We start from the raw sequence: 25,624 nt of genomic DNA on the forward strand, positions 1-25,624 counted from the left end.
GCAGACAGCTGGCTGTGGACGTCATGTGACACTGATGGACTAACGGACAGGCAGTGTGATCACATGACAAAGCAAGCCAGAGGAAAGAAAAATGTATATTGTCACACGATTTCATTCTTCGACATTGATTCATCGCTGAAATCCTCTTCAAGATAAGCAAATATAGATCTCACATACTTCCTTCCCTTAGATATTTTAAAGAAAACTTTGCCATGTCAACCACTTCCTTCTTGAACTTCACCTCCTTTTTTAAAATAATTTATAGCTGAAGAGCAGATTGATTTTAAAAAATATTATTAGTTAGTTCTTTTATCACAATTAAGTGAAAATAGAAGTGAATATTAAATAACTGAAATAACTGAATAATTTCAAAACTTTGTGCAGATATATGCATAAATTATGCAATCATGGCAACATGATTGTTGTGTTCATCTGGCATGAAAAACTGGCAATTAATAAATAATAATTGTCATTATGGTTTTCCTGTGTCCTCAGTTTCATTTATCATCATGTTAGTCATTTTTAATACTCCTTTAACTAAAAAAAAAATAAAAAAATAACAGTCCTTAATGACATCATCCAACAGGAAGTGACATCATTTTCAGCAGGCAAATAACACAAACGTCAGTAGCCTAAGTATTAGCTTGAGGAATTCTGAGATGTTTTCTGATACAAATTGGTTTCATTAAGCTTATTTACAAAAACAGCATCCTATTTGATATAATTACACAAATCTTTATTTATTTAAAATTCAGATTAACTAATTAACTAACTCTCAGTCCCTCACTGAGTAATTGTTAATTTTAGTTCTTTATTTTCTGTAGATTTACATACATTATGTACACCCTTATACATATATAACCACTTGTAAAAAGAGTACAAATTACGCAAATTATGTACTTTAAATAAGTGTGAACTGAATGTAATGTATTCGAACTCTGAGAATGCCATCAAAGCAATTGCTTGCTATATATATATATATATATATATATATATATATATATATATATATATATATATATATATATATATATATACACACACACATACATATATAACCACTAAAATTAGCTTATGAGACATTAAAGACAGGATAGGTGATTTGCTTGCTATATATATATATATATATATATATATATATACACATACATATATAACCACTAAAATTAGCTTATGAGACATTAAAGACAGGATAGGTGATTTGCTTCAAAATCATTTTTTTTGTTACGCTGCTTGAAAGTCTCTTTACATCCCGGTAGTAATCATTAAGTTAAGTGGTCTAAATGTGTTTATATCATCTGTGGAAGGTGTAAGACCATAAAAAGATCATCCAGTCATATCCCTCGGTCTGATAGGATGTTCTACCTGCCTGTCAACGTATGTTTTTTCATACACTCATCATATGTCATCATACGTCATCAGCGCGTTTCATGCTATGCAGAGTTAAGACAGACGTCAGTCACTGAGCACCACAACAAAAACAGGTTCAGGACACATGTTTTACAGTGCTTCCTGAACCAAAACAACAAGCTTATGCTGAGTTCATGCCATAACTACCGTAATCTGGAAAAGATGGAAACCCGTGACGTTATAATCAGAGCGGTTCGTGACTCGAATGTATGCGTTTCAATGGCAACACTATCAACGGCGAAATGAATCTGCAGCAGTCATTTGGTACAGGTCAGTGCTCTTTAAGTTGTTTATGTTCATTATTATTGTAATATTATGTGAGACACGAGGTAGTTTAACGCAGTCTCTCGTGACGCTATTGTTTGCTCCCTGCTGTACACGTTCATGTGTTTTGAAGGCGGCGTGGTTTTATGGAGCGCTTTGAAGGGAGGGTGGGATCTTATGCTTTCAAAGCTAGCTGCTATCGCTAGCCTCTCCGTAAAAAAGCCTACCGTACCTTTAAACTTATGTAAATGCTGTCTTCAACCTCCAGTGTATAGGCAATGTACTACAGCCACACACTTCTAACTGCAGTTCTCTATATCCGTTTGACATTACATGGATAATGAGCCCATTATACACTAGTGTCAATCTCATGCGTTAAAAAGGGCTAATAGTGTTTGGCAAAAGTAATGTAAGGCAGGTAAAAAAGATTAAATATAGCAACAAAATAACACTGGACTGCTGATCATTTATATATTAACTGATAATTTACACATGCAGTCCCTTGTGAAAAAGAAATACACTTTAGCATACTTAGTACTTATTAGGGAAATAATACACTTAAGTGTGAACTGAATGTAATGTTTTCAGACATTTAATTCCTTGTTATTTACAATTAAATGAGTGTAAATTTACTTTAAGTGCAATTAGTTGAATTTAAGAGTGTTTTTTGTGACACACTGAGTTTGGACTCAAGTACATCTTTATATGTAATTTCATAGTTACTTCTATTGTCTTTGAAATATGCCTGACAAGCATTTTTTGAAAACTAAAATATAATGTAATTTCTATTGAAACTTGCCATGTTTTTAAAAAATATATATGTAATTAAACATTTGTAATGATGAAGATGTACGTTTAGTATATTTAAAATATATTAACTTAAATAAATGTAATACCAAGTAACACACTACGGTTAAAATTATAATCAAGTACTTTACATGTGGTTTAGTGTGTTAGTCAACACATCAAAGTAAGTGTACATCATGTTTAAAGCATGACAAAAACTATTAAAACATAATGATAATTTAAATGTTAAACTTGGTAACACTTTAATAACTACAAATTATGCATGATTACATACAACTAACCCTTAACCACACCCTAATCCTAACCCTATAGTAAGTACATGAGGTTACTTATTATTACTTAGTACTTAAGTGTATAATTATACTGTAACAATGACACCTTAAAATAAGTGTAACCAAAAACTTTTTAAAAGTGTACTCTTTAAGTACGCTTAAGTGGCCTTATCTCATTAATATATTATCTTGAAGTACATTTTTGTAAAAAGAAAAAAAAAGTATTTTCATGATTTGAAGTATACACTACAAGTGCACACTCAATACAATTAAGCACACTTCTTTTTCTCAAGGGGTATTATGTCAGCAAACCCACCTGCGTCTGAAGAGGGTGTCCAGGTGATACGGAAGATCCCTCGCAGACACTCACACATGGCAGATGACGGGATACACGCTCACACACACCGAACATGCATCACACGCACCACTACTACGGGTCAGACCTTGGGCCGGGTCTCTGCCTGGGTCTGTGAGCAGATCGCTTCCAGCGAGCATGAATGGGAGACGGTCACTGACTCGAGAAGAGAGGGGAATCAGATACAGGAGGGGGTCAGGGAGCAAGACAGAGAGTGTGAATTCGGGTTTCTTTGTTGGGGGGCATGTTGGTGTCAAAAGTGAACGAGAATGCGGTCATGGGTGGAGAAAAAAGAGATGGATGGACAGATGCCGACAACAGGGAGACACAGGACAGAATGCTGCATTAGCTAGCGCTGAGAGTCAGCAGTTTGCGGCCCCTGACTAAAGCTCCTGTCTTTTGTTCATCCGTGCGGTGGCTTTAGTCCCGGCCCAACAGGGCCTTGTTATTGGGCTTAGTGAGAAACAGCTATCAGGGCTTCTGTCAGACAGAGCTCAACAGCTCCCACAATATAATTAAAAGAAAAACACATTCTCTCACACGCAGTCACAAACAGGCTAGAACAGGCACAGGCCTCTGCCAGCACTTCCTTAACTGCCTTTGGAAAAAGTCTACATCCATGAAAGAGGATCAGACAAAGGATATTTCGACATATGACAATATGTGTGATTATGGTTATTTATTTCCTGTCCTGATTGGTCAAAACAGCATTATAGTCAGGAAGCTACAACACCAACATTGACTATAAATCTAGAAGTTTGACATTTACTACACATGTAGTAATTGTTTGAAAAGGCAGTGTGTCAAAAAGAAAAAGAAAAAAAACTCCTCCGCTTTGTGTTTATGTTTATAGTATCCCTTTTGAAAAAGTACAAATTAGCACACTTTTTAAAAGTAATTGTAACAGAAATAAGCGCAAACTCAGTTGAATGTTTTCAGACATTTAATCACATGCTATTTGCAATTAAATTAAAAAGGGTATTATCATTTAAATTTATGTTAAATACAATTAGTTTAACTCACTTAGGACTTAAGTATGTAATTTCATAACCACTTCTATTGTCTTTGAAGTATGGTTAAAGTGTGCTGCTGAATGTACTGACAAGTATTTATGGTAAACTGAAATATATCATTTCTATTGCCCTTTATTTAAATATATTAGTACTTTCGCATTTGGTTGCAAGTTGCAATTTAGAGCATTTAAAATATATTAACTTTAAAATGTAACATCAAATAGCACACTATAGTTACAGTTCCACAAGTACATGCTTTAGTATGTTAGTTAATATATCTTATGTTAATAATAGTACTTAAGTGTGTTATAAGCATACTTAAACTAGTCCTAATAACATGTTATTAAACATAGTTATGAAAGTGCTTTTTAAGTACACTTAAGTGTCATTTTATTTCATTAATATTATTATCTGAAAGTAGTTTTTAAAAAAATACTTAAAGATTTCAAGTATAATTATAAAATATATGAATATATATGAATATATAATACAAAAATGCACATGTGGTACATTATGAACCAACAGCCTCCCACTAAAACATGTTCTGGACAGAAGCAGCTTGAATAATTTTTCATGCATTAGAATCAGAATCCAAGCTTGTGTTTGTAAACATATTTATAATTCATGCTCAGTGAATACTGTCTAAAAAATGCATGACTAACTCGTACAACAACTAAAGCTACATTTTTGGAGTAAAGACCTTTATACATCAGCCTAATTAATGCAAAAATGAAATGCCAAAAAACTTTTATCATTCTGTTATTTTGAACTCCAAGTCTTCTAACTACACTAAAAATACCTGACCTATAGGCCTACTGCTGTGCAGGACAAAAAAAACATGATCCCTTTTGACCAGAATGTGTGCTGTTTAACTGTTTCAATCGTATAGTTTCAATCGTATAGTAAATGACAACGATTTGTCCGTCTTATTAAATATGCATTAAGCGATTTCTGAGAAACATTGTTGAAAGTGGATTGCACCGAGCACCACAAAACACTTGTAGCCAATCAGCAGTAGGGGGCGTATCCGTTCATAAGGGGGGAGGTGCCTGTGCGTGTTTGAGAATCTGGGGGCGGGGTTATCAAGATAGGGGTGTGATCCTTTTGGATAGGGGCGTGTTTGTTTTGGTGATATCAACAGCCTTTCTCAGAAATCACATACTGCACCTTTAAACCTTTGACAAATACGATCACAGCCGAACATTCAAATCTGTGTTGGTGTTGCCGCTGACCTTCACAAACTTCACACACAGTATCATTATTTCTGTGTAACAATAATTCAAAATATCACAGAAGTACTGGGATAAAAGAGTATAGTTCGCATATAAACACTGATTTCTACGGTAAATCATCTTTTGTTAGTAACTTGACCCTTCAAATAAAGATTGTTTTATTATATCGTTACACCAGTAGGTGGCAACAAGTGACTGTTAAAAAATGATTTTGAAAATTTGAATCATTCATTCAAGAGGTTCATTCAAAAACACTGATTCATCCAGCAACGAAACAAGTCTTTATGAGCGAGTCATTGAATCATTCATTCAAACTGATTTTTTTTAAAGTATTCAAATTAAACATTTTAAATAGACTGCAGCAATTAACATTTTGTCAGAACATCTAGCAAATTACATGTTATTTTGTTTAGTTATCTATTCAAAATCGTGATTCTCAATTTATCCAGAATTTATGCTGAATCATCTACAGACAATGCAATCTTTTATTTAACGGGACAATTTATTTACAGTGGCAGTGGCACAGAGAGATACAAAGAGTGAAATGTTCTTTACAAAACCCAATGCACAATAGTTATTTTGTATTACAATATGATAAAAGATCATTCTCACGTTTTTCTTCTATATACAATCAAATGTTTATCCCTAAAACATATTTACTATAAACAACTACTTCTATGTCTTCATAAAAGTTGACTTCCTGTCCATTCAGTCCATTCATCTCAGTGGGTGCCCTGAAATGAAAGATTAGAGAGGATCATGAAGGCAGACAAAATGTAACTTAACTTTGATTAATAATAATAAATAAATAAAAAATAAAGGAAGAAATATATCAAAACACATCTGACAAAAGCATATACGTCAATTAGACCAGCGATTTAGATTAGAATCTCCTGTAGCGTCATTTTGAGGGTGTACAACCACATCACACCTCCACCCATCTTCCCATGGGTGCTACACACACCCACTCTCTCTAGATTACACAAACACACACTCGTGCTGTCGAGGCGACCCCAGCGGCAGAGTTTGACCATGGTAAGCAGCTCTGCGAGGTTTGGGGAGCTGCTCGGGATTGCTGTCTGCACCCTCGTCACCACACCGGCCCACTGACAGGACCGGATGGTAATTAAAGTGCAAGAGGAATCACACTCACACAGACAGAAAGCTTCAGTCTCCCAATAAAATACTGTGGATGTTGAAATGGTTGAGAACCCAAAGGTTGTGACCTTAAAGTATTAGTTCACTTTAAAATGAAAATTACCCCAAGCTTTACTCACCCTCAAGCCATCCTATAGGTGTATTTGATTTTCTTCTGATGAACACAATTGGAGTTATATTAATAAATATCCTGATGCATCCGAGCTTTATAATGGCAGTGAACGGGACCAATGTGTTTGAAGCTCAAGAAAGTGCATCCATCCATCAAAAACGTACTCCACACGGCTCTGGGGGGGTTAATAAAGGCCTTCTGAAGCAAAGTGATGCGTTTGTGTAAGAAAAATATATTTAACAAGTTATAAAGTAAAATATCGCCTTCCGTATTCAACTTACGAAGAAAGTATAGCACTTCTCGCAGTTCAAAACGCTTACACTAAGTCCTACGCCTTCCGTATTCAACGCTACATCAGTCACACTTTCTTCATAAGTTGAATATGGAAGGCAGTCTGGCGATATTTCACTTTATAACTTGTTAAATATGGATATTTTTCTTACGCAAACACATCGCTTCACTTCAGAAGGCCTTTATTAAGCCCATAGAGCCGTGTGGAGTATGTTTATGATGGATGGATGCACTTTCTTGAGCTTCAAACTCATTGGTCTCGTTCACTGCCATTATAAAGCTTGGATGTGTCAGGATATTTATTAATATAACTGTGGTTGTGTTCATCAGAAGGAAGAAAGTCATAGGGTGAGTAAATCTTGGGGTAATAAAAGTGAACTAATCCTTTAAGTAAGGCACTTAATCTCTGGTTACTCCAAAAGAATCGATCCTGTAGTAAAATGTACTTTTTAGTCACTTAAAAATAATGTGTCAGCTAGATGAATAATGTCACTTCATGTCATCATGAAGCACATGAACACATTATATCATAAACATGTCCATAATTATACACTACCCATCAAAAGATACTTTGAAAGAAGTTTCTTCTGCTCACCAAGGCTTTATTTATTTGCTCAAAAATGCAGTAGAAACAGTAATATTGTGAAATATTATTACATTTCAAAGAACTGTTTTCTATTTGAATATATTTTAAAATGTAATTTATTCTTGTGATGCAAAGCTGAATTTTCAGCATCATTACTCCAGTCTTCAGTCTTGATTTGCTGCTCAAGAAACATTTTTTCCTAAATTTCTTTAAAAAACAGTTTTTGTTTAAAATGTTTTTTTTTTCCCAAGACTCTTTGATGAATAAAAAGTGTCAAAAGAACAGCATTTATTTGAAATAGAAATCGTTTGTAACATTATAAATTATCTTACTCTCACTTTTGTCCAATTTAATGCATTCTTGTAAAAAAAAAAGTATTTTCTTAGGTAGTGCATCACCGATTCCACAAAAATATGAAGCAGCACAAGTGTTTTCAACACTGATAGTAATAATACATGTTTCTTGAGAAGCAAATCAGCATTTGTTATATATATTATCTGCAAATAGATTTAAAAAAAAAAATATATTAAATTTTTAAATGCATTATACGTGCACATTTAAAAAAAGTGCACTTATTTTTCACAAGGATAATAATTCTGAAAAGTTTTATCACTAAATGGGATTTAGAACATTAAAATGTTAAATTTAACAAAACAGTAAATATGTAAAAAAAAAAAAAAAAAAAATTTTTTTTTTGGTTCACTATACTTTTTAACCTTACAGTTATCAAGTACATTTTTTTTAAATCTAATTTATAATTCCATTGTATTGTTAATGGAATTTTAAGTAATCAGAACCCTTAAAGTCAGCATGAAATGAAAGCGATAGTTATTTCTTTTCTCTTAGAATGATTTCTGAAGGATCATGTGACACTGAAGACTGGAGTAATGATGCTGAAAACTCAGCTTTGCATCACAGGAATAAATTACATTTCAAAATATATTCCAATAGAAAACATTGTGATATTTCACAATAATATTACTTTTTTACTGTATTTTTCATTAAATAAATGCAGCCGTGGTAAGCAGAAGAGACGTCTCTCAACAACATTTAAAAATCTTAATTATTCCAAACTTTTGACCAGTAGTGTGTGTGTGAATATACAGATCCACAATGGTCTGGACCTGAAGTGCGAATTTATTCCCAAAATAATCCCATAGTAGTCAGTTGTTGCTTTATTGAAGTGGACTGTTGGCATAGCAAAATAAAAAACAGTCAACTCTGTGATCTTTAAGACCTCATGAAGGTCCAAAAGTGTCGATTATTAAATGTAGTACACAATCAGACAGACCCATAAAGACCAAAACAGAGATTTTACAGACAATTTAAAGAGGAGGGTAATGTGTATAAACACAGGACATCCTTGCAGTGACCCTCAGCATCCATGGCAGTGTCCAGTCAAAGACACACCCTGACAGACCACGTACATCAGCAGGGCTGGCTAGTGATCGGCAGACAAATAAACAGGCTGGGTCCAGTTAAGGTCATAGAATTATATATTCTGTAGCCTTATTATGGACAGTTTATAATATAACAATATGCCTTATGCTTACATATTCTTAAACTTGTAGAATACAGACTGGGAGTTCAAATAACTGCATTTAGGTAAATATACCCTTGTGAAAAATAAGTATACTTTAGCATAAATTCCACTAAAAGTACTGTTTAAATACACTTTAGTGGCCTTTTATTTCATTAAAATATTATTCAATATTTCATTAAATATATATAAATTAGGGGTGTAACGATACACTCAGGTCACGATACGATACGTATCTCGATACGGAGTTCACGATACGATACGTATCACGATATTTTGAACAAAATGAAACTGAAATTCAAACAAGATTTATTAAAAAAACATGAACAAATTTCAATAATTTTCCTTGTTGTACATATATACATTTTAATAAAAACCTTCTGTATTCAAATTAACAGTTGAATAGGGCTGTCTGTCACTGAAAAAAAATGTTAAATTTAACATGAACTTAGAATTATGAATAGGGGCCGTTCATATATCGCGTCTAAAAACAGGTGGAAGGCGCGGCCGCACCGCTTCTCCTTCTTTCCAAAGCGCTTGCGCTCCCGTGGCGTCGGTCGTTGCTATGCAACCATGAACTGAGCTCTCCAAGAGGATCAGGATGTTTCTGCAAAGGATAAATGATTTCTAGCCCTTGCATTAGTTTTACTACGAGATATATTGATGGAGATAAGATATAAAAACCACCATGAACAGCTATGATCAGCTGTCCGGCTGAGCTTTTGATGTTTTGTTACGGAAAGGCCATAGCTGATCGGTTGATTCTTGTCACACGACCTGCGGTGCGCTTGCGGCATTCTGAGAAGTTGAGAATTGCATGCGCGTCGCGACCGCGTTGATCCCATTATGAGCGCACCTGCCGCGCGGCTACATTTGAATATAATAACTGACTTGCACGCGGAAAAGACGCAATATGTGAACGACCCCACAGAACTTCTTAAAGCAAAGCATCGCAAGCGTCTTTTGCTTTTCTGTGAGCACAGCTGTTGCTGTGCACTGCGGTGAAAGAAAGCCAAGACTTTTCTCACGCGACCATGCAAGAGACTGACATGAGAAACGTTTAAACCTGCTTGCAAGATTCAATGTGTGCCCAAAACACTTACTGAACTAGAGAGCTGATTGAGACACACCATCTACGATAAATCGTTACACCCCTTTATAGTAATTTAAAAATGTGGTAGCATTGGATCTGGACAGGAAGGATAACTCTGGGAGTTGGAAGGGGTGTGTCGCGATTCTGCCTTCTCACATCGCGATACAGGTTCGTGGACCTGCGTATCGCGATTTCGGTTTCATATCGCATATCGTTACAGCCCTAATATAAATATATATACCTTTAATTTGAAGTACGTGGCGTGCACATTCAATACAATTAAGAGCACTTATTTTGCACAAGGGTAATAATTCTGAAAAGTTTTATCACATTAAACGGGATGTAGAACATTAAAATATTAAATTTAACAAAACGGTAAATATTGTTTTTGTTTACTATACTTTTTAACTATACAGTTATCAAGTACTAAAATGTCAAATCTAAATTTGTATTGTTAAAGGTGCAATATGTAAGATTTTCTGTCTGCTAGAGGCCTATTGAAAAAAAAAACAAGGTGTAGCTTGATGACGCCAAGTTTGACCACGGAATATTGGGACATGTGGTCTTGTGTTCATGGATGCGATTATTAACGTTACTGTAGTATGAAGCAGAGCAGGAGCGAGTGTTGTGGAGCTGAACGAGGATCTGGAGCGATTGCGCAACACACGCCTCACAAGCAGCGGGACTTTTATTATGACACAGTCGCCAGCGCCACTTCCGCTTTTCCGGTCATGAGTATGAGGTAACGCAGCTCTGTTTATCATATTAGATACATTTGAGTCTGTTGAAAATGTTATAACGTTACTCTGTGTGTCCGCTCTGTGGCTGCTGTGAGACGCTGTTACACACTTCAGTAAAATAGATCGATTTTAGAATATCATATTAAATGCTGGATGGCTTGTGTTGATAAATGGCATGCAATTAATTTTAAAACGTATGATGAAGAAAATGCTGTATTACTGTTACTAAAAATTAATCTGCATCTGATTATGCTATTTTAGCTACTTCACAAAATAATGTTTTTCTCTGAGGCATGGTAAAGCATGGTACTCGCAAAAACAATAAGACTAAACGTGTTGAGCTATATAACAATAATTAGTTTTCTGTCTATAAATATATCAAAACAGTTGTTCCCTTGCCTATTAAAACATGTAATATATTAAAGCGTCTTTGGTGTTTCCATGGTTTCTACAAAATAAAACCGGAAACCGAGGGTAACGCGGGTATGACGCAATTGACAGGCGACTCCTCACACGTCCCTGAGCCTTGGTTAAAATTGCAATTTTCTCACAATCAACAAATAGTTGCAAACATTTGGGATATTGCAAGTACTCAAGTTAACAAAATATAACACTGGCCTAGTGGTTTTTGGATATTTTACTGAAAAATTCTTACATATTGCACCTTTAATGGAATCTTTAAGTCATCAGAACCCTTAAAGTCAGCATAAAATGGAAGTTGCAATAATTATTTCTTTTATATTGTGATGTATATTTGAAAAAAAAAAAAAAAAAAAAACGACTTGAATGAGAAAAAAAAAGTAGGGCAGGACTTGATTTTTGGGAATTGATTGGATTGTTGTTTGCTATTGGTCAATATCACGTGAGTGACAGGTTGCCCCGCCCTAGCGCCAGTAAACACATCAGAGAAGAGACGTCTGCAAGAGGGAGGGGAAGTTTAACTTCCTAAGTTGTTTTGATTAAAGATTACTTGGAGACATAAATTGTGATTATGTGTACAGACTGATAATAAACACTGCAATATTCAGTAAAAAACAAGAACTGTCCATTTTGATTTCATGCTGATTTAAACTCTATTTATAACAGGACTGAAGGAGCCAGATTTGTGGATTATATACTGCCCTCTTGTGTAAAGTTTGTCAGACAAAAGAAGATTTGTAATCTCGAGTGAACTGTATTTTTAAACATTAGTAAAAGAGGCAGAACTATTTAGCCTTATAACATCATACTGGCAATAAAAATGAATTATGCGTGTTGTATTTATTATACTGAGAAACAATGTTAGAGCGAAAACCAACAAGTGTCTAACGGCCAGAATCAGGCGTTCACTTCAGCGTCAGTGTAATTAATAATGGTAATAATAGTCAGTTTAATCATTATTTAATTATCACATTCCGAAAGGTCAGAACAAACGCGACTTTACATTCAATTCTCAATGAGAGTGGATGAAAAAACCCTGAAATAATGAGCAACACCCACATACTGCTCTCATATTAAATGATATGAGCCATAACACTCATATAGTATATAATAAATTATATAGATGTGTGAACCATTGTGTAATTTACATTATTTTCCATGTTTTAAGTTTGTCTTTCTTTAAAATAATTCAAACTTTCCAGTTTCTCGGTCAAACCGGACGGGCTGGATATATGATAGTCAATCAGAAATGACCTTGGAGGGAATGATAGCCAGTACTGGAATGAAAAACAAAACAAAAACGCTTATATAAATGATCTCTTATTGTATATTCAGAGACACTCACCGCCATCTTCAGCTCCTTGTTGCGCTCCACCTCCACAGACAATCACAGCTTTCCAACGGTATTCTGACAAGTCCCGCCCTTGATTCATTACTCTTTGCCATGATTGGCAAGGCTCTATGAACGACATCTGAACGGTCCAATCGCAGACTACACTTAACTCATATTAGCCAATCGTATACAAGGAGCTGTGGTAATCTGCTGTAATACGGATGGAAGAAAGTAACGCACAGAACATGGACAGTGTCAACGTGAAATGTCCATTTATGGGAATGCTGACAATTTTAAAAATAGATATAGTAAATACATGCTTGTGTTGACAAAGAAATAGTGCCTAAGTTTCTGTACAGAACTAAAATTTAAAAGAAACCGAACTGAATAGAACGGAGCTGGAGTGGAGAGTGCAAGATCACTGCAATTCAGTTTAAATATAATTAGCAAAATATGAAATTGCACCACATTTGTCACAAGGCACAACAATCAGAATAATGAACATAGCATGTACATTTTACATTGCAAATGTGACTACAATGGGTTTCTTCGTTCTAATATGTAGAGAAAATTACCAAAAATGTGGTGTACTTATGATTTCACTAATTCTTGGCATTCATAATTATTTTCAGCATCAGAAAAATAATCATACAAGTTCTTGAGGCCATATGCTAAATCAAGAATATTGCAAAATTAATAAAATTCCACATTTGAACTATGTTAAATGACTAGAAGTTGCATTATGTCAAGTTTTTGTTTATTTAAAATCGGTTTTTAAAACATTACCCTCAAAGACAAAAAGATCTTATATGTAAAATGAACTGAATCTGAAAAAAAAGTAACAGCAAATGAAGTGTGTGCATTTTCAAAAACAAAAAAAAAGGTTATAAAACTTATAAAGAGGCTTAAACATCCCTCATTATTGCTCACTATTCCTCTTTATATTTATGAACTATGGCTACATAAGCACTGTGACATTTTCACTTCCAGATTTAAGACCTAATTAAAAAAAAAAAAAAAAAAAAATTTTTTGAATGAAGACTACTTAATATGTATAGGACAGCACACAGCAATTACAAAATCACTTTAGAAAGAGAAAGCAGCTATGAATGATATTTTCAATCAATGGTAAAATGATTCTTCCTGAGACACTATAGATTCAACACATGTTAAAAATGATCAATCAACAGGAAGACATGTCTGTTAAGAGGTATTGCATGTCATTTAAAATACATTTTGTGCAAAATATATGCAACTGGTTTGAAGTGTTACAATTATTATTAAAAAAAATACATCTTTAACTCCCACCTCTTGTTTAGTGCACTTATAGGAGTGCAAAAGTAGCTCATGGCAAGATGGTCAGGGGAGCAGGAATTTTTGAGCCTAAAAATGGAGCATAAATCTACGCTGTACATGCCCTGAATACCATACTCCAAATGCCATTGGCAGTGTTTGACACAGCACTCAACAGCGCCTCCTGCAGTGTCGAGGCCGCAGCCTTGACTAGCAAATGACTTTACGATTAGTTCTGTGGTGAATGTCAGTGCTGTACGGAGAGTCCCAGTCCCTCTCAAACACGGCCTGTAACTGCTCCTGGACTGTAGGGCTTGAGGACTGAGCTGAAGTCTGGTTCACCACTAAAGCAGAGCCAGCTGTGTTCACAAAGTAGTCACCTGACCAGTTAGAGGTACCTGGAAAGGATGGAGGCAGAATATCAGTATAGCAACAAGAAAATATTCAGGCTCACTTTATATAGAATATCTTTAACTACTATGTACTGACATTTAAATTATTCATTTGATACAATGCACTTATTGTGTACATAAATGCTTTTTTACATTGTACTTATATTTAAAAAATACCTGTACGTAATTACAGCTGAAATTAATTTCTGTAATTATTAGTGTTGGGGTAATACATTAGAAGTAATGCGAGTTTTGTAATCAGATTACTTTTGTCAAGTAACTAGTAAAGTAACCCATTACTTTACAAAATATCTGGAGTTACTATTTCAAATGCAGAGGCGTTTTATGTGTAAACATGATGGTTATTCTAGACTAGCTCTAAACTAAATGTGAGCATACATTTACTCATTTACTTCTCCTGTGTCCGATTCTTCTGTTTTCCAGAATAGCAGCACAGCTGAAAGCCTTGTTTGTTTGAGCGGCGCCCTCTACTGTATAGGTGTTAATTTGCATTTCCTTCAACCGGAGCCTTATTCATATCACTTTTGGTGTGAAAGGGCTTTTACATTTGCCAAAAATAGAACTTTTTTGTTGCAAACAAACAAACAAACAACCCAGCCCAGGTGAGAAAAAGTAATGCAAAAGTAACAGATTGCATTACTTTCCATAAAAAGTAACTAAGCAATGCAATTAGTTACTTTTTTTTTTTTTAGGGAGTAACGCAATATTGTAATGCATTTCTTTTAAAAGTAACTTTTTCCAACACTGGTAATTATATCTATAATTACACTGCTGACCCTTTGCTTACACCTTAACCTATCTTTAAACCTACCCATACCACTAAACCTGTCCCTAAACATACCTGTATCCCACCTCAATAGTAGCAAAAGTGTTTTGCAAAACAACATGAACACAATAAGTACATTGTACCTACAACTTGTTTTTCTCATGCAAGTACATAGCAGTTGAAAAGTTACAGATCATACAGAATTTTTGAAGTGCAATAAAAAGAATAGAATTTAAAAACAAAAAGAGTAAAAAATGAGGTGTACCTATATAAGCAACCTTATCTGTGACCATGTACTTGTTATGGTTGACTCTAGCATAGGGAATTTTCTTCTGTCGAGGGTTGGAAGGCACATTAAAAATTTTCTGTGAGGGGAAAAAAATAAAGTTTGTATTAGCTTATTGCAGTCATACACTAATGTTTTATAAAGAAATGAATACATTTAAAAGGGACGGTCACAATACACTTTTCGTTCCATTGATTTGCACATGCGAACGCCGAAGACGTGAAACGCAAGCTTAAGCAAAGAAGTTCCACATTTCGCAGCGTTCCAAAGTTCATGTTTGGTGCGACCAATAGAACATTGATAAGCTACAGAATGACCTTTCAGCTGAATTAAAAGAGCGCAAACTTTAAATCTGCAGGGTTGCAGCATCGCAGTAGAGTAGATTTCATATCTGCACTTTTTGATGTATTATATGTTGAATTATGTGACGTATGTGATGTCAATTTGCGACAGTTGCAGTGTCCATAGAAATTTTGAGTGCTCAAAGTCTAGTTTGACCGCGGCTTTATTCAGCATGGAAGCATTAAATTGATCACAAGTGACAGTAAGGACTTTCACATTGTTTTAAAAAATTCTATAATAAAGAAATGCGGTTCTTTTGAACTTCATATTCATTAAAGATTTGTTTTCAACATTGATAAATGTTTCTTGAACAGCAAATCATCATATTAGAATGATTTCTGAAGGATCATGTGACACTAAAGACTGAAGTAATGATGAAAATTCAGCTTTGCATCACAGGAATAAATTACATTGTAAAATAAAAAATATTTTACTATATTTTTTAATTAACTGAATGCAGTCTTGGTGAGCATAAGAGACTTTTCAAAACATTACAAAATCGTACTGACCCCAAACGTGCATAAATGCAACGCAACACAAGTTATGACCTCTGAAGTAACATACAGACTGTACCGCTTGTCAAACACTTGATGGCACTCACCACTTGAATGTCCAGCTTGTTCTTTTCCTGTAAGGAAGCGAGCGAGCGGAGGAAAGGGAACATGATTGGGTTGGTGCTTTCCCAACAGCTGATCAACAGACGCACGTGAACCTTGCGCTCATAAGCCACGCGCCGCAGCTGGGTATCAATATCCGTCCAGTACCTGCGGGAAAACCAGGGAGAGCCGGGGTTAAATTTGATGGCTGTTACAGAGGTTTACTTTGAAAGTTAGGAATGTCCAACGGTCAGACAACTCCATGCAGACTGAGACCATTTCGCTCCTGTTCCTTTAAGACTTCAAAGTGAACTACTGGGTCCTTTTTGTACCATTGAGATGCTATTAGTTTTATTAATATTTTGAGTTTTGATTTTATGTTTATATTTCCATTTTCATTTTCATTTTAATTCCTGTTAAAGCTTTGACATTTGGTTGTGTTTGTCAATTTTATGGTTTTTTGTTTTTAAATGTCTATATAGGTTTTTATTAATTTTATTTCTATTTTTGTTTTGTTTTTTTAATACATGAAGTTGATGTACTAAATGTATTTCTGCCATTGAATAAAAAAATAAATAAAGGTAACTGCAAATTTTTATCTCGCAAATCTGACTTTTTTCTCACAATTAAAAGTTAACATCAGAATTGTGTGATATAAACTCGCAATTGCAAGTTATAAAGTCAGAAATGTGATATATAAACTTGCGAGATATAAACTTGCATTTAGTTGCACTTATCTTTTAAATTGTTTTATTCTGTGGCAGAAACAAGCTTCCATACTAAATGACATGATCTTAATGAAAATGGGAAATGTTGTTTTTGCAACTAGCTGAAATAAAATGTTTTTATTTTATTTCAAGTAATGAAAATATCTCTTTTTATGGTTTTAGTTTCAGTTATAATAACCCTAGTTTGAAGTTGAAGAATAAGCTAAAACCAAAACTATATAGGCATATTTAAACAAACAACAACTAAAAGTAATAAAATGACAAAAATACAACAAAATGACTAACTAAAATGAAAATGAAAAAATGAAATTTAATTCAAAATATTAACAAAAACTATAATGGTATATCAATGATACTAGAATAACACTGTTGGAGTTTATATGTTTTTTTTAGATGCAAGAATCCTTTTTGGACTGGGGAGGAAGTTTTGAGCTCCCTCATGATACGTATACATCCCAGAATTACTGATTCAAAAATCATATGATATGCACATTTCATGATGACTACAGGTGCTTTTAGGCTGGTTGGTTATGAAACATAAAGAGGAAGTGAAGACTATAATTACAGACCTCTTGTGGTTGGAGAACTCCATAGTGGGAAGATAGTTCATCACAGCGATGTAGACAAACTGCTGGGCATCAGCGATCACACTGAGGATAGACTGCAGGTCTGAAGTCCGGCCTTCAGCGCACAATGAAGGAGGAGAGCTCTGTGAGACAGGGAAAAACAGATGGTCCTTTAACTTCCTCTATCTTGACCCAATAATGCCAAGAAAACTGCAACCAGCAGAGAAAACAACACCAGAACAAGGAACAATACAAGCCACAAAAATTCCAATGACAGTTACATTCATCTTTGTTTTTGCTTCAATCCCTTTCAAGGTTGAGCTGAATTTATACAGTGTGTCGGCTCTCTCTTACTGATAGATAGACACTGGCATCGGTCCCGTTGAGTGACACCTGCATCGGTGTGTCTTTATTGTACAGGGTGGAAAATTTGCTGGGCCAGTGTGCAGGAACTGTCGTGGTCTGATTCAGGTACCAATAAGCCTCGAAGATCTTCCCAAGGTCCTCAGCAAGACAGCTGCAGTCATACACAACTGCACCCAACTCCTTCACCTGAGCAGAGTGAACATAAAATATATACAACATATAAGATCATGAAGATGTGAAATATGTAGAGTAATGGTGCAAGGTTGAGTTGTAAGTCTTATTGCTTAAAAAAGTACTAGCACATCTCTCCTCCTGTATAAAAACAGTAAACATCTATATTTTAAAAGACATCTTCTGCTCACCAAGGGCGCATTTATTTAATAAAAAAAAAAAAAATACAGTAAAATATTTTTACAGTTTAAAACAGCTGTTTTCCATTTGAATGTATTTTAAAATGTAATTTATTCCTGTGATCAAAGCTGAATTTTCAGAAACTCAAGAATGCTCAATAAACATTTATTAATATCAATATTGAAAACAGTTTTGCTGCTTAATATTTTTGTGGAAACCATTTTTCTTTAAATAGCTAGCTCAAAAGAACAGCATTTGTCTGAAATTGAAATCTTTTGTAACATTATAAATGCCTTTACTGTCACTTTTGATCAATTTAATGCAAATAAAAATATAAATTTTACTGATCCCAAAGTTTTGAACAGTAGGTTACTGTGGCATGTATGAGTAGGCAAGGAAGCAAAAATTCCCAAACACTGATATCAAACCATGTTATAGGCAGTAATCCATGGAAAAACTGACCAAAAATATGACTGACCTGTGTTAGTGACCTCCAGTCCATATTTGCACTCCCTATGTAAACATGCTTTTTATCCACGATCCAGAATTTAGTATGCAGAACGCCTGTCGTCAGCTCTCGCATATTCACCATCCGCACATTAGCTCCTGTGGAAAGTAAGACATTTACATCAAACAGCATTCTGAGGTTTTCTCATAAAGTTTACACCTCTGACATATTTGATGTTATTTTGTGTGGCTGTTAAAGGATTAGTTGACTTCAGAATTCAAATTTCCTGATAATTTACTCACCCCCATGTCATCCAAGATGTTTGTGTCTGTCTTTCTTCAGCCAAAAAGAAATGAAGGTTTTTGAGGAAAACATTCCAGGATTTTTCTCCATATAGTGGACTTTAATGGCTACCAACGGGTTGAAGGTCCAAATGTCAGTTTCAGTGCAGCTTCAAAGAGCTCTACACATTCCCAGACGAGGAATAAGGGTCCTCTAGGATCATGTAGAGCTCTTTGAAGGTGCACTGAAACTGACATTTGGACCTTCAACCCGTCCACAATAAGGAGAAAAATCCTGGAATACTTTCCTCAAAAACCTTAATTTCTTTTCAACTGAGGAAAGAAAGACATGAACATCTTGGATGACATGGGGGTGAGTAAATTATCAGGAAATTTTAATTCTGAAGGAACTAATCTTTTAAAAACCTCAATGTTACACTGACTTACCGGAAGCGACCAGAAAATTAATGTCATCAAGAGGTTTTGTCTCTGATGGTTTATCGACTGCAATTCGGACAGACACTTTCCCCGAGAGCTGCCCCAATTCCTGCAGAATCTGCTCACCCTAAAACCAACAGATCACTTGGGTAAAGGCCGTGACACACCAAGCTGATGTAAAAGAACTAGTGGCGATGAAAGCTGACGGTTGTCGCCTCAGCCAAAAAGCGTCCTCAAGCCATCCTAGGTGTGTATAACCATCTTCTTTCAGCCAAACACAGGCATGTTAAAGAATATCCTTACTCTTCCCAGCTTCGTAATGGCATTAAATAGTGGCTTTCACTGGATTCCGGCAATAGCCGTATGCAAGTTCACGAGAGAGTCGAGTTCTGGCAAAAGGGTGACCTCTGACCCGACGCAGAACATAGCGTAATCTCAGCTGAGAATTGACAAATGCGGAAGCGCAGAGGATAGAGCAAAACAAAACGTTGGTCACGAATTAGAAGTCTAAAACGAGGACTTCTGAAGAAAAATGTATGAGAATTTCAATATAAGAGAAGAGGAGCTGTGTCCTCATACGTCGGGTCAGAGGTCACTCTTCTGCCGGTGTAGGGACAAATTGGGTCCCCCAATATTTCCCCCCAGGCGATTTGCCTGATAGCTTAGTTTATACACACATTTGCACTTACCCTACGTATATTCTCAAACATCTTAAATGATGTTAAATTAAATGTCCAAATATTTAAGGTTTAAATAAAACAAATTAATGATGTTCAATTATTCACTTAATAGGCTATTATTATTATTATTATAAGGCTATTTATTTATTTATTTATTAACAGTTAATCAAGTGTAAGAAATTACATTTAATTGGTTTTATTATGCACGTTATACATGTGTTTTCGTATGCATTATATAGTAAGCTATGCATATTTTATATTAATATCATTCATATATATTTAGGATAATCATTAACTGACAGTTTGGGAAGACCTGATTTCGAGGGAGGACCCCATTTGTCATGACACCGGAACTCGACTCTCTCGTGAATGCGTGTACGGCCATTGCCGGAAGTTAATGATTATAGTTTATAAAGTTTTAAATAAGAATATTTTTCTTACAAAAACCCATTGCTTCGCTTCATTAACCATTAAACAGACTTTATTAACCCACTGGAGTCATATGGATTACTTTTATAATGGATGTATGCACTTTTTGGAGCTTCAAAAAATCGGGCACTATTCAATGCCATTACAAAGCTGGGAAGAGCCAGGATATTATTTAATATAACTCTGATTGTGCTCGGCTGAAAGAAGATAGTCATATGCACCTAGGATGGCTTGAGGGTGAGAAAATTATAGGACAATTTTCATTTTTGGGTGAACTATTTCTTTAAGACATCAATAACAAAAGCCTACTATTCAGTGAGAGTTCAGTAAACTTCACATCCAAACCTGACTAGCCGTGGGCTCTTGTGTGTGCGTGTCCTTATTGGTAAGAGTCCAATAGAAGGAGGCGATGTCCAGACTGGTTTGAGCACCAGACATAAGGTTGAGCCAAGCATCATATATGGACTGATGAGTGGTAGAGGAGTTAAACACCAGGTCTTCAGGAATACTCTCCACTAAAACAATCCTGTAGATGACACATGCAAACTATAGTTGGTAACAAAGCCAGACTTCATAAAAAGTGCAGATGTGAAACCATGTGCTACGGTTAACCTCATGTACCAGTGGACCACTAAAACACTCAAAAACATGAAGGTATGTGAGACAGTCCAACAAACCAAACGTGTTTGGCACATAAATAAAGCTCCCTTGGTGGGCGTCTACCTGCAGGGATCAGTACAGGTTTCTCTGATTAGAAGATGCTCCTGCTGTCCAGATGATTTTGAGGAGGAGGATGTTGCCATTGGAACAAGCAGGGTTTGGAGTGACAGGAGTATCAACAAGACTGTGGTTACACAGCTGAGGATGATCAGACACCTGTAATACTAAACACAGAGATGGGATATGTTCAAAACGATAGAGATATGAGGGATAATGTACAGTTAACTTGCCATTAATTACAAAACAAACAGGACCCCAAAGTGGTTCATTTACATAATGACCATTTGTACACTTTCCTGCTGATTAGAAAGATTCTTACCAAATAAACAGACATGTAATATCAATCATTATTTTATCATTGTGAGAAGAAAAAACAATGGAGTGAGGTAAATTGTAACAGTAGTCTGTTACTGGCTAATATTATAGATTTAATTTATCAGCATCAATCGATATTGGACATATATCAGCTGACAATGGATATTTAGCCCTCCTAAGCTTTTCGAACTTTGGTTATTTGCGGTCTTTTTGTAACTTTTTTAATGAAATTATATAAAACTAATTATAACAATAAAATTAAAATGTATGTGTATATTTCTCTTTTTCACCATCATTAGTATAATATGCAACATTTTAGAACTTTTAGAAGCAAAAATCTACACTGTAAGTTGAAACAGAAAGAAAATATGAGAGTTTATCATGCATTTGGGCCAGAGAGCTGCCATCTGGTGAAAAATAACATGACTTCATATCAGGTCAAAATCATGTTATAATGCGCAACAATTCTAGATTTTAAGATTAGAAAATATACATCTGAATATTTGTTCAAACATTATCCAACTCTTATTTGTCAAAGTTTGGTATACATTATTATTATTTTTTTTTTTTTACATCATTTGTAATATCTAAAATATTTTAATGTTCATAATATTTCACGTTTTGCAGTAATGCTTTACAGTCAGACTCCCATTCATTTTTCTCTCTGTTTGTGTGTGAATCTTTTGCACTCTGGATGTTTTATAGTCTCACCCATTCATTTCTCTGATATTGATTTATTCAACACACACACATTATATATAAAGTTCTGCATTAGGGCCTTTCTATTCATTTTTTTGGCCAATTTTAACCACAAACACCCAAAATTTAGATTCATGAAATGAAGTCCAGTTTTTTTTGTTCATATTGTTTATCTAAAAAAAGCCACCAAGTTTTGAACCACTCAGATTGAGGAACCCATTTTTCTATTTAAGAAAAAAACTAAATAAATGAAATCTGCCAAATGACCGAACAGCTTATTATTAAGGCCTGTTCACACCAAGAACGTAAATTATAATGATAACTATATTAGCGTCAATATCTATAACGTTGTTTATTCTAAGCGCGCACTGCAATGGAAGCTTGTTTCTGCCACAGGATAAAAATAAAAAAAAGAGGATAACTGCGACTTTTTATCTCACAATTCTGACTTTTTTTCTCACAATTGTGTGTTATAAAGACAGAATTGTTAGATAAAAAGTCGCAATTCTGACATTTTTCTCGCAATTATGACTTCTTTTCTCAGAATTGCAAGTATATATCTCACAATTCTGACTTTTTAACTCGTGATTGCATGAACATAAGTCAGAATTGCGATATAAACTCAATTCTGAGAAAAAAAGTCAGAAGTGTGAGATGTAAACACAATTGCGAGAGAAAAAAAAAAAAATGTCAGAACTGTCTGATAAAAAGTTGCAATTACCTTTTTTATTTTTATTCAGTGGCAGAATCAAGCTTAATTAATCAAGCTTTAATAAATTAAACCAGCAAATTTTGCAAATCTTACAAATTTTTCATATTTAATGCTGTGATGCCTAACTTCACTTGTAGAATTTAAATAAAAAAAACATTAGTTTGAGTGAGCCATCAGGATAGATTGATTTGTTTGATACCTTTTGTGAGCCAACATGTCCTTCTCTGCTTAGCTCCACGTCAACAATCTGGAGCAAAACGTGAAAACAAAGGAATTGTAGTTAATCAAACAAACTGTTTCAGGTTTGCACATAAATTTGTAAATTACAACCAACAAATAAAGCTTAAACAAAAAGTGAATTTAAGGAATGTGGAAGAATCACAATCTATTATAAATCATTTCAATGAAGAAATAAATAATCATGAAATGTATAATCTACCTTTTCATATGGTGTATCTGACTTCATTGCGTCTACAGGTTCACCAGCACATTAGGAGGAAATACAAATCCTAAAAAATACAAGTTGAGTCAGTCTTGCTCTAGGGAATCTGTGTTCACGACTGGGTCGTGTACGTGTTTGTGCACGTCTGTGTATGCCGCCATTCACTGTTCTCTCATGTGCCCAGCATTTCTATAGACACAGGCCTTTTGCCAATTCATTATAGAGAAAGAGCCAGATGTCAGCATTAGTGGCTACAGACAGGCCCACGAGCAGTCTTGATGAGCTTGACAAATCTTTCACACGCAGCTGGAACTCTGGGATATCATCTGACTTAAAAGTGGAAGTGTTTTTGAAGATGTAATGAAAATGAAGAAATGTAGATGCTGCGCAGGTTATGAGAGTCATGAGCACAGGGTCACATGACTGCGGTTCCTGATAGTAACGTGATCTAGATGTGGTGCTTTCTGTTGCAGTTTGAGTAATCTTGTTGACAGGAGGAAATGCAAGAAAATATGACCATAGTTTCATTTAACACACTCGTAAATTATTTTTTGAACTGCTTCATTAAGTCTAATCAATTTTCACAGTCTGTTTTAATGGTTAACCCTATAAATTTTACTGTATACATGAATTTTGAAAGCCCCAGCATGATCAAAACTTTGCTGAAAAACCTGTTGTACACCATTTTCTACACGCCTTCAGTCTTCTGACTAAAGTCAAGGGACTTTTAGTATAATTGGAAAACCATCGCCCTTCAGCTCGTGGTTCACATGTCTTTTTGCTGTGAAAACTTTAAATGATAATTATAAAGCAAACTTAAGAATACTTTTTGTATTTTCATTAAAATTTATGAGACTACAGCAACTTATAGGGTCTCTGGGGTCTTTTTGACCCCAAATGACGTTTGCGCAAATAAAAAAAAAAAGTTCTCTTTGTCCAAATGGCATAAACTTTGTATGGTGGTCAACACTTTCTAGATCTACAAATATAATAATGCTATTTAAAAACGTATTGTTATAATTGTAATTTCATAATATTTAGATATGAATCCAACTGAAAAAAAAAACTTGTGAAAAGATGTCTTTCAGTTATTCAAATAGCAAATAGTGGAGCTCTGCAGTCATCTACTGGTAAAAGTGATTTTTTTTACTTTTAAAACTGCTTTTTCCAAAAGATGGGCAAAAATCTTACACTAAAACATGTCAAATTATCCATGTTATTCCCATGAATGAAAGTTAGAAATGTGTGTCTTTTATCAAGTGAATTTTACATAAAAAGCTGTTTTTGTATAAAAAAAAATATTTTTTTACTTTATTTATATAAATTTAAAAAATATGATAAATCCTCCAAAAACTGCACAAATGAGGAGTAAAAACATTAATAAACAGAGTAAAATTACATTTGTTTAAAAAACAAAAATATTTTGTTACAAAATTACATTTTGTTGCCTGAGTGTACACCCCAAACTAAGATTATCCAGTCCATTCAGCTTTTATTTATTTATTAGAAAAATCACTAATGTGATCAACATAAAATTGCACTGCATTATATGTTTTGCTCCCAAAATAAAAACTACAGAGCTTATCACATAACTAAGCATTTAAAAATCATCTTACTGATATTTATGATGCACTTTATGGCAGTATACTGTTATAAAGATCTCACTAATTTACATTATAAGATTCCAGCATTTCTTCTTACTTTTTGGCCATATAATTAAACAACATCTGCACCAAATTGCATATTTGTGCTCAGTTTGGGCCGTCTAGAAAATGCCGCCTAGATAGGCACCTCTCTAAGGTTTAAGACACAGCCATGGTCTATTTTTGCTTCCGTAAGTATACTGTACATCTAGTAAAGGAAATATTAGTAGATGTTGCATATTGAACACTCTGTCAACACAGCTGAACTTGAATAGGAAAAGGACATGAAATGAAGGACATACCTGAGATCTAACAGCGCACAAAGCAAACCATCCCGTCTGAGGCGCAGCGGTATTTCTGCTATCAATGAGCTCTATTTACAGAGGAACACAAGTGCTCTCTGTTGAAAATAACGAGGAGTAAGCGGCGTAAACAATGAGTACAGACTGTTTGCCTTCCTGGCGAGTTCACTGTACTGGGCTCG

General features: G+C 34.7%; 1 protein-coding gene across 1 annotated transcript; it reads right to left on the bottom strand.

Annotated features, from left to right (window-relative positions):
- Positions 1-13,366: 13,366 nt before the first annotated feature.
- pld3 (phospholipase D family, member 3) lies at positions 13,367-25,610 on the bottom strand. The gene is made up of 12 exons (XM_048168506.1): positions 25,443-25,610; positions 23,495-23,564; positions 23,255-23,302; positions 21,333-21,493; positions 20,955-21,135; positions 19,510-19,627; positions 18,812-18,939; positions 17,971-18,168; positions 17,620-17,759; positions 16,328-16,490; positions 15,364-15,463; positions 13,367-14,317 (listed from the first exon to the last, which is right to left on the bottom strand). The coding sequence occupies exons 2-12, from the start codon at positions 23,519-23,521 to the stop codon at positions 14,130-14,132; spliced, it is 1,452 nt and encodes a 483-aa protein (XP_048024463.1). The 5' UTR covers positions 23,522-23,564; positions 25,443-25,610; the 3' UTR covers positions 13,367-14,129.
- Between the last annotated feature and the right edge of the window lie 14 nt (positions 25,611-25,624).

Source organism: Megalobrama amblycephala, linkage group LG19 (assembly GCF_018812025.1).
Source record: "Megalobrama amblycephala isolate DHTTF-2021 linkage group LG19, ASM1881202v1, whole genome shotgun sequence".
Classification (NCBI taxonomy): domain Eukaryota; kingdom Metazoa; phylum Chordata; class Actinopteri; order Cypriniformes; family Xenocyprididae; genus Megalobrama; species Megalobrama amblycephala.